Here is a 14,717-nt window from a genome sequence, read left to right on the forward strand (position 1 = left end):
CTTTAAACAGAGAACAACGAAGTACAAGCCAACGACTCTACAGTTACAGGAGAAGAACGGAAATATAGCACACAACAACACTGATAACTGCAGCATACTAACAGACTACTTTGAAAATCTCCTCAAATGTGAAACACCAGTCGAAAAACTGACATTTAACGTTCCAACAAATACCAATCCTGACTCACAGCCCCCAACCTTTGAGGAACCAGAAAAGATAATTTTGAGCTTTAAAAACAACAAAGCATTGGAAGAAAACCAGATCACAGCCAAACTTTGCAAAAAATGCCATCAAGGAAGCAATAGAATCCCTAAAAAAAAACTTGAAGAAATCTGGGTCAAAGAAAGGATTCCAGAAGAATGGAAGATGGTCCTTATCCATCCAATCCACAAGAAGGGAGATAAAAAGAACCCCAACAACTATAGAGGCATATCACTTTTGGATATTATATATAAGATATTCTCAAAGGCCTTACTTAGTAGAAAAGAACCACTGTTAGATCATCAATTGGGAGAATATCAAGCAGGATTCAGAAAGGGGAGATCCTGTCCAGAAGAAATCTTGAACCTTAAAAATCTCATTAGCATACCAGCATCCAGGGCAAAAACATACGTCATCATCTTCACTGACTTCCAAAAGGCGTATGACTAACTAGACTGGGAAAATCTCCTTTCTGTACTCAAAGAATTCAGTCTAGACAACAAAACAAGAAACCTCATTAGGGAAACTCTCACTAATAAATTTTCCAAAGTAAAACAGAATTGTCAGGTCCGTTTGAAAACAAAACTGGTGTCCGACAGGGTGATGGACTGTCCCCCATACTGTTCAATTGTGCTTTGGAGAAGGTAGTCGGAGAATGGGATAAGACAACCAGAGGTGTAATTCAATTAGGATTGGTAAACTAGGGTCCAAGATCAAATGTTTAGCTTTCACAGACGATATGGCCTTACCAGCTGAGACGTGGGAGGAAGCCAAGGAACAGTCCACCGAACTGCTGAAGCAAGCAGAGAAGATAGGTCTCAAAATCGCCTTTGGAAAGACCAAAATAATAACCAACATTAAGAATTTTTCAATACATTTGAAAGTGGGGGTACAAAAAATAGAGATTATCAAAGATTTCAAATACCTTGGTGAACGGATCAGTTGAAATGGTCTTGAGAAGAAAGCAATAGAATCACGACAAACCAAAATAGAAAGTCTTCCAGCTTACAAAAGACACCTATAACAAAAAATCCCTCTCCTGGAATTCCAAGATCAGACTTTATAACATAATAGTCAAGCCTGAAGCCCTTTATGCTGCAGAAACACTGTCTATAACTACATATGGTCCAATCAAAAAGTTAGAGATCAAGGAAAGGAAAATACTACAAAAAATTATAGGCCCTGAATTCCATAATAACGACCTTTCACACATCAGCAATGAAACCCTGTATAGGAAAACAGAAAGGATTTCTGACACGATAAGGAAAAGGAGAATTGACTTCTATGGCCACATCCTAAGAATGGATCCAAAAAGGATAACTAAAAGAATCTTTGACTATTTCCGCAATAAGAAAACAAAGCCGATCTGGTTTAAGGAAACTGAGAAGGACCTACGAGAGTTTCAAATTACAAAAGAAATGCTTGTAGATGGATCCACGAAGAAAATAACCACAGATAAAATAAAGAGGTTTCAAGACAGGGTGATGCCCGAACGAACTATATAGAATTTCTGAAGAAGAGAGGAAGGCAAGATCTGAAAGGATGAAAAAGTACTGGGAGGACAGGAAAACACGTCTCACTAACCACTGATTGACATATCGTGCCTAAAAGTGGGTGAAACGGACAATAATAATAATAATGACAACTACTTTTTCGGTTTTTGGAGACCCCAAGGAGCTGGAATTTAGTCCACAGGCCCATGCCAGTAAATCTATCAACACGAGGCTGATGTATCTGAGCACCTTCAAATACCACCGGACTGAGCCAGAATCGAACCTGCCAAGTTGGGGCAGAAGGCCAGCACCTCAACCATCTGAGCCACTCAGCCCGGCAGAGTAAAATTCAGGCCAGTTCCTGAGGAGTAAGGTAGGGAAGACAAGGAGAGACAGAGTAAGAAATGCTGAGGTCAGAAAAGAAGTAGGGTACAAAAACCGAGTGATGGGATGGAGAAGAAAAAATTGAGATTGTTAGGACATGTTATGAGTGTGGAGGAGGGAAGGATACCAAAACAAGTGTTGAAGGCTACTAAGATAGAGGGAAAGAGGGCAAGAGGGAGGCCCACAGGAAGATGGATAGACTCTGTCATGAACAGTATAACAAGAAGTTTGGAATGGCGGAGCTGGACAAAGAGAAATGATGATGGTAGTCTGTGTGGCTGTGTTTTTAGTATTAATTATGGCCTGGGAATAGTATAGTTTCCCTGACGCTTGAAATGAGACATTACTGGACAGTTGGCAAGAACTAATGTGAAAGAAAACACAGACTTTCACACTTCACATTCCACTTTTACCACTTAAGACCTCAGGACTAGTAACACAGTGGTTTTGGTTTGCGTAATGACAAGAATTTCAGTTTGAATACTATGCTTCCTATAGTGGCACTATTATCCCTTTCTAATTGTCTGTTCTTGCTGTGTTATCCTGTGTCATAGGAATAAAAATAACCTGTTGACAGGTTTTTGCATGCATGTGTCATGGAAGTTAATTCATGAATTCCATACTTTGATCTCCTTGATGAGCTGAGAAGTGCCCTCAACAGGGCAGTATGTGCATGTACATCTCTTCACTACTGAGCAGCCAGCAGTGTGGGACCTTGATTCAATCAATTAGATTCATGAAATCGCTTTTCTGCTCGATAGTGGAGCCCATCTTTGAATACTGTAATGAAGTATAGTTACTATGGCAGCAGGACTTAACCGAAAAACTTGAAAGTGTTCAGATACAATTCATGAGGTGGATTAGCGTAAGGCATGAGGGCATGTCACTTTCCTCTGAATATTATGAGGCATTCTGTGAAGCCACGGAAATGAAGACACTGCGACCACACCACAGATGTGCAACTGCCACACTGCTACCCAGACGCATAGGTGGTGAAAAGGACTGCCTGTATGAGCTGGGACTGATACTATTTCAAATTCCTGGTTGTAGCACAAGAAAGAAGTACAGTACACATTCCACCTTCTGGAAGTGTAGAACTGAGCATTTTGCAATCCTTGGTTCCTTCAGGTTCTGCATACAATAAACCAATAGGGAACATGCATAATTTTCAAAGATATTTTTTTTCAAAAGTACAGCAATGTAATAGTACGTAAACGTATTGCATTGTGGTAAGTTGCCTTGTTTTCTACCATTAAAAAAATATTTAATAGTGCCTTTCCGCAAGGCGAGTGAAACGGCCTCTGACGTAAGCGGCGCGCTGTGACGTCACGATCCAGTACCGCATGCAGCTTTACCAGCCGTTGTGCATCAGCCGTTGCTAAAAGCCGATTGTTTATTATTCAGGACTGCGAATAACTTCGAAGTGACAGAAGAAAGGTTCAAAACAGCCGTTGTGCATCAGCCGTTGCTAAAAGCCGATTGTTTATTATTCAGGACTGCGAATAACTTCGAAATGACAGAAGAAAGGTTCAAAACAGCACAGTCAGACAATCTACCATGTGCAAATGTCATCATTCTTGAAAAATAGTGTCTTTAGTGGCCGCAAAAATTCGCGGATTAAAAGCAAGTTTGTAAGTGGCATCTTTTATATACGTGCAATGTATTATAACCCATAGTATTAGGATAACAACGAACCTGGATAGATATCACATCACTTCCAACATTTCCTTCTGGACTGATTCCCATATTAAAGAATAACATATTTTCGGGCTTTCAGCATTAGTAAAGTAAGAAATCGGATTTCAGCACTAACATAAACACATGTAGGTAGCATTATAGTACTAGTCCGCCTCTGTGGTGTAGTGGTTAATGTGTGCCACTCCCGGAGGCCCGGTTTCAATTCCCGGCTCTGCCATGAAAGCTGAAAACAAATAGTACTATGGTTGGAATGGGGTCTACTCAGCCTCAGGAGGTCAACTGAGTAGAGGGGTTTCGAATTCCACCTCAGTCATCCTCGAAGTGGTTTTCCGTATTTTCCCATTTCTCCTCCAGGCACCTAAGGCCAGGGCCGTTTCCTTCCCTCTTCCTTGTCTATCCTCCCATCCTCCAACAAGGCCCCTGTTGAGCATAGCAGGTAAGGCCGCCTGGGCAAGGTAATGGCCCTCCTCACCAGTTTCATCACAATAACCAAAGTCTCATGTTCCAGGACACTGCCCTTGAAGCGGTAGCGGTGAAATCCCTCGCGGAGTCCGAGTGAAAACCAACCCTGAATGATAAACTGATTAAGAACGAAAGAAAGAAAGATCATAGTACTATAGGGCTATAATCTATCATTCCCAAAAAAATATATATTTATGGTTGGGACAACTGGCCTACCCACTTCTGAGGCCCATGAAAGAGAAACATTAAATATCTCTGTGGAGGGAAAAAGTTAAACATGATAAAGATTCAGACGGTTGAGGTGCTGGCCTTCTGACCCCAACTTGGCAGGTTCAATCCTGGTTCAGTCCGGTGGTAGTTGAAGGTGCTCAAATACGTCAGCCTCGTGTCGGTAATTTACTGGCACGTAAAAGAACTCCTGCGGGACTAAATTCCTGCACAACGGCGTCTCCGAAAACCGTAGAAGTAGTTAGCGGGGCGTAAAGCCAATAACATTAATTACATTTGGCTTTTAACAAGCTGAGCATGTCAGGCAAGAAAAGTGTCCTGGTGACATTTTAGTCGTTCAATGCAGGAATGTCTTTTGGTGGTGTGAATTTTCTTCTTCTTTTTTTTTTTTTTTTTTTTTTTTTTTTTTTTTTTTTTTTTTTTTTTTTTGCGTCACACCGTCACATATAGGTCTTAGGCGACGATGAGACAGGAAAGGCCTAGAAATGGGAACGAAGTGGCTGTCAAAATGGTTCATAGCCCCTTTGATTTATTATCTTGACATGGATCACCCAAAACATAGGTTAGGTTTGAAGAATACTTTAATAATCAGCATTAATTAATGCACTGTTTATTACTTTCATATTCCAAGATGTAATTGAAGCATTTAAATAAAGCATCATACATTAAAGTTTAAAGTTTTACCACTAGAACAGCTGACATGTAAAAGTGATTGAAAATTCAAACAAATTCATCTTACGTTAAAATCTTCAAAAAAATAAACTGTAGACTTTTCCGATATATCACCAGCATTTCTCCGGCTCGCCAAAATCCATTTCTCCCTAGTTTTGTCGTCTTTGGAACATTTATAAACAATTTGTTTGGGATGGTATGCGATGTGCTATTGCACAACGGAACTCTACACCATTTCTAAGTTTTCTGCCTCACTGTCTGTGCAGGATTCATTTTAAGTCTAAAATATACCACTCAGATTATTATCCAATGTATAGACCTCAAATTTAACCATACCAGACACTAACATAAAGTAGAAATACACTAAGTGTATCCTGCTTCTCACAGCACACTATGTGTTATTTCGTCTGCTAATTCAGTCAACCTGTACGATGACGTCAGACCAATGAGATCACGTACTTGCGTCACGTGACAGTTCCGTATATTGATTTAGATTTTTATCATGTTTGGAGTTATTATTTGTACATTCTGATCACATTTTTGAATTCTGCATGAAATTTTGAATCAGATTAGCATATTTTTAATTAAAACCCTGGATCATGCATGTTCCCAATTGGGTGAGAGCATGGATTTATTCTACATCTCTCCTAATGTGGTGTGGGGCTATCTCCTTGAGTCTGGGGTCTAAAAATAGGACTAATGCTGTTAACAAATGTGAATACTGCATGTAAAAGAATTGAATATAGAGATGAACATTCCACATAGGTTTTGATCTATGTAGATGTCAAGGTTATATGCACGTATGTTCTGAATTATTGTATGATGTTCTGACTTTGTTTAGGGTTTAAAATTAAATGTTTGTTGGTATGGCTTCTGTTCTGTTCATCCTTAGCTTTTTGATGCACTGTCCATGTTTAGTGGTTATGTTACATTAAGTTCTTTCAACCTGTCATCTGATTTCACTTCTCACGTTATATAACCTGTAATAAGGATGCTGATGGTAAATTATCCATCTATCTATCTAGCTATCTACTTATCTTTTAGCTATTCTCACATTGCATCTTCTGTTACATAATTCTTTATTCATGTATACATGTCTTTGACCTCTTTACTTTCACATTCTTGTACTTCTGCTGGCCATCAATGAAGTCATCTCCAAAAACTGCTAAAGTAGTTGTAAAAACCAATAACATTATTCATCACTGAACTCTTGTTATTTCATAAGTTAATAACTGATTCTTATCCGATCTTGTCTTTTATTGTTTGAACAGCAGCCCTACTCAATGCATTCCTGAGGACTGCTCATGTTTCATCTATTGCCTTTCTTTCATCAGTCTTAGCATGCATATACCCCTTTGCTACATGTTACTCTTTAATTTGATTTAATCATTCTGCAAAATCATACAACTCTCCCATCACATCTAAGTAAAACTTTCTATTCCACCATTCGTAAGTTATCCGTCAATATTTCAAATACTTAACTCCAGCATATTGTGACCGTTCATCACATCATCAAGACTATATTGTGGCATTCCGCCGCTCAAATATGCCGTTTTCCGCGCTTTCATACGTTAATTAGCGCCCAAGTCAGCGCACGTTCACCCTCCACGGGGTGCGAGTGGCGAGCTGTCAGCCCCACGCACCAAACTCTCTTTGCGCGTAAGTACTGTACCGAGACATATTTTCGCCTCCGGCCAGAAGCGCTCTCACTCAGGCGCGACAGAGAAAGAAACACTCCCACAGGAAGTAGGTCACGGAGGTCGTACCCAACGTTGGCAAATATCACCTTTTCGCGCCTTTTCCCGCGGAAACACCGCCGCCAGAAACCTGTCTTCAATTGTTTTCGGGAGAGAAATTAACATAACTCGCATACTACAAGGCAGATTTTCATGACTCAAGGTTCATTAAAAGTGGCGAATTTTATAGAAAATTTTGACACCAAGAAGTCCTTTACATGATTCTAATGGGATAATCTATGCAGTTTACGGACATCCCACAGGTGTTCACCATCTGGAGAAAGCTGTCGGGGAGACCGAAGCCAAAGAACCGCCAAACCACAAGCCCCTCCCTCACTGGAATATCAAAGGACGCTTTCGAGATTAAAGCAAAATGCGTGAAGCGATCAAAATGACAATCGATCAGTAGAAACTCGCGCAATTGAGCTTTAATTTGATGCATTGATTGATCCTGGAAACTATGTGCCACCGGACCGATTTCTGCAGGTAGGAGGAGTCTTACCCTCTCTCTCGAGTCTGACACGTTTCATGATAAAAGAGGGTGCGAACTGAGGCAAGCATCTTGTTCTATTCTGCCAGTGGCATAGTGAGATGGTACCTAATGTGAGTGACTCTTCAGTATTCTTTGCTTCAGTGCTACAAAGTGTGACCAGTCAATAATCATTTGAATAGTGTTTATGTAGCTGAAGTTCTATCAGTGATATGATTATGTAACAGTGAAGTGAAGGTTTATTGATACTAACAGAGTGCGGTATTTAACCCTAACCATGACGGTCATATGATATGCAGAGTGCTTATGTGTATGAATATACGAGTAAAGAGAACGTAAATCAAACGCTAGTAGGCTGTGAAATCGTGTAAGTAAATTCACGAGTGTATTAACTGCCGAAGAAATAACATGGGAGATCCAGTAACCATATAATGATGAATGATCAGGTGAAGGAGAAAGTGCGGCTCAGTGGCGACGCGTAAACTCAGGGCATTATCGGTAAAAAAAAAAAAATCCCAGACGTAGTAGCTAATCTGTACTCCCATATAAACTAGTGCTGAATTAGGCAAGGTCAAACGACGTTCGTAAGGGTAGCTTTGGGACTTCTAATAACAGTGAAAGTGCGAACGTGATAATTAGGGCCTAAACTGCCGATAGTAGAATAGACAGCCACTAGGGAAAGCAACGGGCTACAAACATTACTGGTGCTTGGTTAGAGGACTCGAGCCTATGAGTCTTTCTGATCATAGAAAATTATAATGTGTTGCCAATTATCACAATTATAATTAAGTCAGATTCCCTCATTGTGGTGTGCCAGTGACATCAGTCTCCGAGGAAGAAGAGAATCAAAATCAAGACGCCGTGGAACCTCAAGGACTTCCTACTGTGTACGGCGAGTCAAGACATCATGCCATCGACCCAGCGGCAGCCGAACACCGGACTCCAGGTTGCTGATGCAGTCGTAATGGACGACTAAACGACTAGATGTGCCTTCTTGGGTGAGCTGTGGGGTGATCCAGGCAGATGAGTATTGTGAAAATATTTGAAAGTCTATTTCCTGTAAAAATGTAAATATTTAATGCATGCAGATTCTTTAGAAATGTAGGGTAGGATTTTGTTGTTCTCAAAGGGATGGTAGTAGTTATTGATAGGGCTAGTGTTTATGTTTCTTCACGGTCGGGGACCGTATTTCTTTATTTAATATGGGAATTCATGCATGATAATTTAAGACCCTAGATTTGATTTACCGTGGAGCACTATGGGAATTAAAAGGGATTCTTTAATATTCTTGAAAATCATTCCATGTACCATTGATAAATGATACGACTAATATGAGTCATCTAGAAATTTCAAGGTTTTCTGTAGTAGATGCTTCACGTAATGTGTTAGGTCATCCCCTTATATAAATTAAGTATGGTGAAGAAGAAACCTCGATATGACAAGTGAAGTGTGATAATGTGTGAATTTATTTAGAACGTGAGTGTTAGCATACTTTGTCCCGAATGCTAGGGCCTTTCTTTCTTCCACAATATGCGTGTATTGGTCATGCCGAGAAGTGAGATCGAGCTACTCTAGCTGATAAGGAACAGATTGAATGCGGTGTTGATGAAATATAAGCAAAGTATGCGCAAGGTTGTTTATCCCGTGCTAATGGTATAAAGTAGGCTAGATGCAAGCCGATGTGTTTAATTGATGCGTGTGGCATCCAAGGAATAATGATATTTTAAAGCGAAATGCCGAGGTGGCTAGATAACGGGACCGAGTTCCCTTGTGTTGAAAGTGAAAGCGCAGGGTGAGGACAGTGTAAACAGCTGGCCGGTGAGATTTAAAGTCCGGCCAGGTAAGGAGGGTTGTGAAATACTATCGCCGCTGTGAGAGAAACTTAGTGTTAGAAGGCTTGTTCTCCTTCTCTCCGGCATCGATATTACATGCAACCAGTCAGAAATAAACACCGTTGGTTAGACCTACAATTCCAATAAATGAGAGAATTCCCCCATTTCTTTATGTAATTAAAACGACTAGGGATTTTCAGAGTGGAAGTCACACTTCACAATTGTCACGGGACATGAGTTCATGTCTCATCAGCACCAGAGGCAGTTATACTGCTGCCACCAGCTACGGGCGGATGCCCCGGTCCGTGATTTATATTGTGAATGTCGAGTGTATCTATTGTCTTCTGTCCACAGGTGTGATATGTATTTGAATAGTGTGTTGTTTTCTGTTTCGCTAAATATGATCTGCTTAGGGACCATCGTTGTACAATGTCCAATTCGTGTGTATATATATATATATATTTAAGTGACATCCCATTGGAACATACGATGTGCATTATTTGTTTATTTCATGAGATAGCGAGATAGGTGTTTTTCTTTCTAATAAGTGAGACGACTTTCAGATATTTTAGACAAGCTCATATATCAAATACGTCTCACCTGGTTCATTCGATAGCTAAGGTTAATTCTCGCCAATAGGACGACGACTTGGTATTTGAATATATAGTGTAATAATGTAAATAAGGCGAGTAATACAAGATACGCCATCATCCAATTATTTCTGCGTACAACGGTACTAGTGCATAATGTGTTTGAATATCTTAAGAGTGAATTGCAATTCTAGGGAAAGGACTAGAGAGGACAGTTACACACTCAAGGAAATTTACGGTGTCTAATTTATAGGTTTAATATGGTGGCATATCCATGTATAAATTATCTACGTGTTTTCTCAGGCATTAAATTTTTTTAAAAAAAAAGAAACGCAATTCATTCTTCTCATTTCATAGGTAAATAGTATTCCTCTCATTATTATGATTCCCCTACTGTAAATTATTAGATTACTGCCCAGTAAGGACGACTGCGACCCGTATGTCTCTACCGGCTCAGCTAGTGCCTTGTAACGCTAGTAGGGGAGAAGGGGTCTTCGGCGCCGCGCCCGGTCGAAGGCCTCATCCAAGGTGCTCCATTTTTAACGTCATGTTGCAGGAATATTATGGTCTATTGATGTACTGATACCACGAAAGGTTACAATATATACTGTATTGTGGACCATCTCAATAATTTTAAATTAAATTTGGTGACTCATGGTATGTTTTCTATAATTACATCCAACAACTAGGTCGGAGAAAAAGTTACACAACAAGGGATACAGTCAGTGTGTGATAATTACCACAAAGCTCCAACTCTTTAACCCTCACAAAAATGAACATTTGCACGCTTCTTGAGGAAACCATTGGATTCGAACAAAACATCATTTGTTTGATGATACAGACAACAGAAAGAAACAATTGCAATATCATTGCATCAAAACAATATTCTACTTGCTTGTGGCATGAAATAAGTTCAAGTCTGGACATACACACTGATACAATCAAACCTGGAATCAAAGAGCTCTCCTGGCAACAAAACCAGGCAGATAGCATATGGAACCACAGAATTTCTTCAGAAAACCTCTGTAAATTAAATGACCTTCATATAACAACCAGTGACAAATGATGATTATTTGCAATAGGTAGCTCTCAAGACCATCACACCACAAACAAGGAAACATGTAGTTTTATGTGGCTTTTGATGTCCTGGTAATAGCCACAGAACCTTCAGTTTTATGTGGATTCCAAACCAAAGGGATCCAACTTTTCATTTCAAAAATCTCACATGCGTTAAACCATGAATCGAACCAGTGAGAAGCCACTTGGCTACCATGCCCTTCCAAGCTACAAGTTAGGGATGTGTGTTCTGGAAAGTGACAGGAATTGTAGAGAATTGCAGTTCTCCACACCTAGGCACAGTAATTATCTGCTCTGAGAAAAAAAAAAAAATTACCTATATTGCCAGTGTTTAGTATTCCATCCTGCTTCTCTGCTAGCACTACATCAACATTAAGATTGTCAATTTGATTGTGGCAGATAATCAGAAAGCCTTGAAGCTGCCTCATGTCTAGATGGTTGCCAAGAAAGTGTCAATATTGAGTCAGTTTGATTTAATCTAAGGGTCCTCCCTCCCAAGAGACTCTCAGGGTTGAGTAAAATCAATCTGTCATGTATGAGTCTTTTCATGTGGCCTCTGCTTCTGCCATGATCTAACTGCCAAGTTGAGCAACTCAAATGATTTGGTGTGTTGTCCACCCTGCCTTTCACAGCATGATTATACAGCTGCTCATATGAGCCGCACAAAACTGAGCAACTGAAGTGGCCTTATACAAGATACATGCATGCACCACTGCATGAAACGTTTATCATCTGCATATCTTTCACCCACGAATCTATTTTTCAATCTTTGATATTTAATGTTTTTTAAAAATATATAATATAGGATGAGAAATTTTTAAAGTAAAACAGTATATTCACAGCATATAGAAAGTCACATCACGGCTGGCAATTCCATATGTTTTGCTCCTTTAAATAACAATCACCACCATTATAACTCACTCCAAATGGTCTCACAAAACTCTCAAGAATGAAATTAACCCACATCAAAAGGATGATTTACAATGCTTACTTTTCATATCATAGTCACTCTTCACAGACGAAGAATCATCTTCGCCAGTTTCCAGGTCCAAGGGCAGCTGGGAAGTGCGATGCTCCTGAAGCAATAAGAAAATAAAATTCAAGGCTAGAAATGGCAAAATATCTCTCACTGTACATGATTGAAGTAATGTCTGATGAACTGTGATGAAGTATGTCAACAAGGGATGGCACCACCTCAGTCAAGCAATGACACTGAAAAAGGGGCAAAACGTTAAACATAGTATTAACCCTGCAACTGCCAAACATCGTGCTTGTGACACAATATATTACCAGAATGCCAATGTTGCATGCACGATGCATAGTACATGCATTCACCTAATCAGCTATAATGTCGTTGCCATTGATGCTTTCATGGCTCGTACTTATAGATATGATATAAGATTTGGGGCTTATGCCGTGTCAAGAAAATAAGGTGAATTCTTCACGTTTTGCAGAGAACTTTGCTTTGCGTCTTCAGAAGAAAATCTTGACTGTTCACGAGAAAGGCTTCTCAAACAATGAGGTTTGAATTTAGACGTTATAATAGAAATGGAAGTGGTACGTTCATTCGTCACCAGATGGCTCACCGGACACGGTACAGCATTAGTGTTCGAAGCGGAATCTGATGAAACCATTAAAATCAGTCTGAGATGGTCACATAACATAACAGGTGTACACACATACGAAAGTATGATCTAGACACAAGCCTGGATTGAAATATCTGGCGATGAGGAACGTTCTGATGGTTCCGTCAGCTTCCACTTCGAACGCTCGCTAAGTAAGACATTGAAGACAAAGCATCGAGACTTTTATGACATATTCCTCACTAACCGCAAATTACACAGTCAAGGTCAGGGTAGGCATAAAGTCAGTTACCCTATCCCCATCCCCTTGTGGTCCCAGCTGCTATGCAACTTCGTGCTTGCTCGCTGTTGCCATTAGTTTCTGTGAATACCTTTCGTTATCTTTCAAACAATTATTTTATTTTTATATTGTTTCTTTTGAAGTGTGATTGTGAGATGCAGCACTTCTGGAGACCTATGAGGCTTGGCAGAAAAAAAACTCCCCAAGAATGACTCCGAGTAGAGCTCGGTGGCTGGCAAAACAGTGTGTAGCTCATAACTTTTAATTTGTTTTTGTTTCTGTGTTTACCTTTGAGAATTTAATATTTTTTTAAACAATAAGAAATTTTGCATTTTTTGTATATAGTGATTTTTAAAATCGAGTGTTTTATCATTAATGGTGAACTTCAAAATATGGAAAAACAAAACTTATTCAGTTTTCCAAAATTTTCATCACCTGATAATCACCAGATAAGTAAGTAAATTATCTAATACTTATATGAGCATGTTAATAAAGCTTTCGGAGTAATATGGTCTGCTGCATGTCTAACTTTTCTCATCTAACCAAACCCCACGACGCAACAGCCCCGAAGGGCCATGGCCTACCATTCGACCGCTGCTCAGCCTGAGGGCCTGCAGATTACGAGGTGTTGTGTAGTCAGCACGACGGATCCTCTCGGCCGTTATTCTTGGCTTTCTAGACCGGGGCCGCCTTCTCACCGTCAGATAGCTCCTCAGTTGTAATCACATAGGCTGAGTGAACCTCGAACCAGCCCTCAGATGCAGGTAAAAATCCCTGACCTGGCCGGAAATCGAACCCGGGACCGCCGGGTAAGAGGCAGGCATGCTACCCCTACACCGCAGGGCTGGATCTAAGCGTGCTTAAATTTATTTAAGGAATAAATATGCAATGCATAAGTAAATGACCTGGCATTTATAGGGAAAAACACTCAGTACTTCTAGGGTTAAATTAAATAAAATCACAAAATATTAAAAGCTCTATTACATTTACACTTATTATTCACAGAAACGCAAGCTTTTAATATATCAGGCAGAGCTATGTGGCTTACACAGCCAATGATGAGAACCTCATCTGAGATCCCCGTTATACCGAAGCATCAATGATCACGTATTCAGAGATAGAGTTTATATGTGGTACAGTTCCTTTTCACTTCATCAACCAAAGATGCAGGGTAACCACTAATCAATGACCATTCCAAATGTTGCTAATTACAAATCCCCCATTGTATACAATATTTCAATAAGGTTATGTAAAAGCATTGCAAGTCCTAACAAGAAAGTCTTGTACAATTTAATTAGTATTCAATTCAATTAGTATTCCAATTTCATTAATTGGAAAATAATGACTTCTACAAATAAATTTAAAATATTAGCACAAATAAATAAGTAAGATGACTTCGACAGGAAGTCACGACTGTGAAAATGCAGTATGAAGATTTAGCAGGCTAATGTCTGGCATAATAAAGTACATGTGAAAACAGCTTTTCCCAACAAACTCATATTTTATCATTCATTCATTATCATTATAGACTTATGCATTTCAGCGTTCAGTCTGCAAGCCTCCGTGAATTTACTAAACGTCGCCACAATCCTCGATTTGCAACTAGTGTTGTGGCCTCATTTAGTTCTTTACCTCTTATCTTTAAATCATCGGAAACTGAGTCTAATCATCATCGTCTTGGTCTACCTCTACTTCTCTTACCCTCCATAACAGTCCATTATTCTCCTAGGTAACCTATCTTCCTCCATTCGCTTCACATGACCCCACCACTGAAGCCGGTTTATGCATACACCTTCATCCATTGAGTTCATTCCTAAATTTATCTCCTCATTCCGAGTACCCTCCTGCCATTGTTCCCACCTGTTTGTACCAGCAATCATTCTTGCTACTTTCATGTCTCTTACTTCTAACTTATGAATAAGATATCCTGAGTCCACCCAGCTTTCGCCCCCGTAAAGCAAAGTTGGTCTGAAAACAGACCGATGTAAGG

The 14,717-nt window shown here is 39.7% G+C and overlaps 1 protein-coding gene across 1 annotated transcript in view; it reads right to left on the reverse strand.

Moving 5' to 3' along the window:
• The window catches only part of Slik (Sterile20-like kinase), a 733,683-nt gene that overhangs the window by 393,737 nt on the left and 325,229 nt on the right, over window positions 1-14,717 (reverse strand). The window contains exon 8 of the mRNA XM_067159768.2: window positions 11,856-11,940. Coding sequence (XP_067015869.2) covers window positions 11,856-11,940 — 85 coding nt within the window. The remainder of the gene's footprint in view (window positions 1-11,855; window positions 11,941-14,717) is intronic.

The sequence above is a fragment of the Anabrus simplex genome, chromosome 1, assembly GCF_040414725.1.
Source record: "Anabrus simplex isolate iqAnaSimp1 chromosome 1, ASM4041472v1, whole genome shotgun sequence".
Lineage (NCBI taxonomy): Eukaryota > Metazoa > Arthropoda > Insecta > Orthoptera > Tettigoniidae > Anabrus > Anabrus simplex.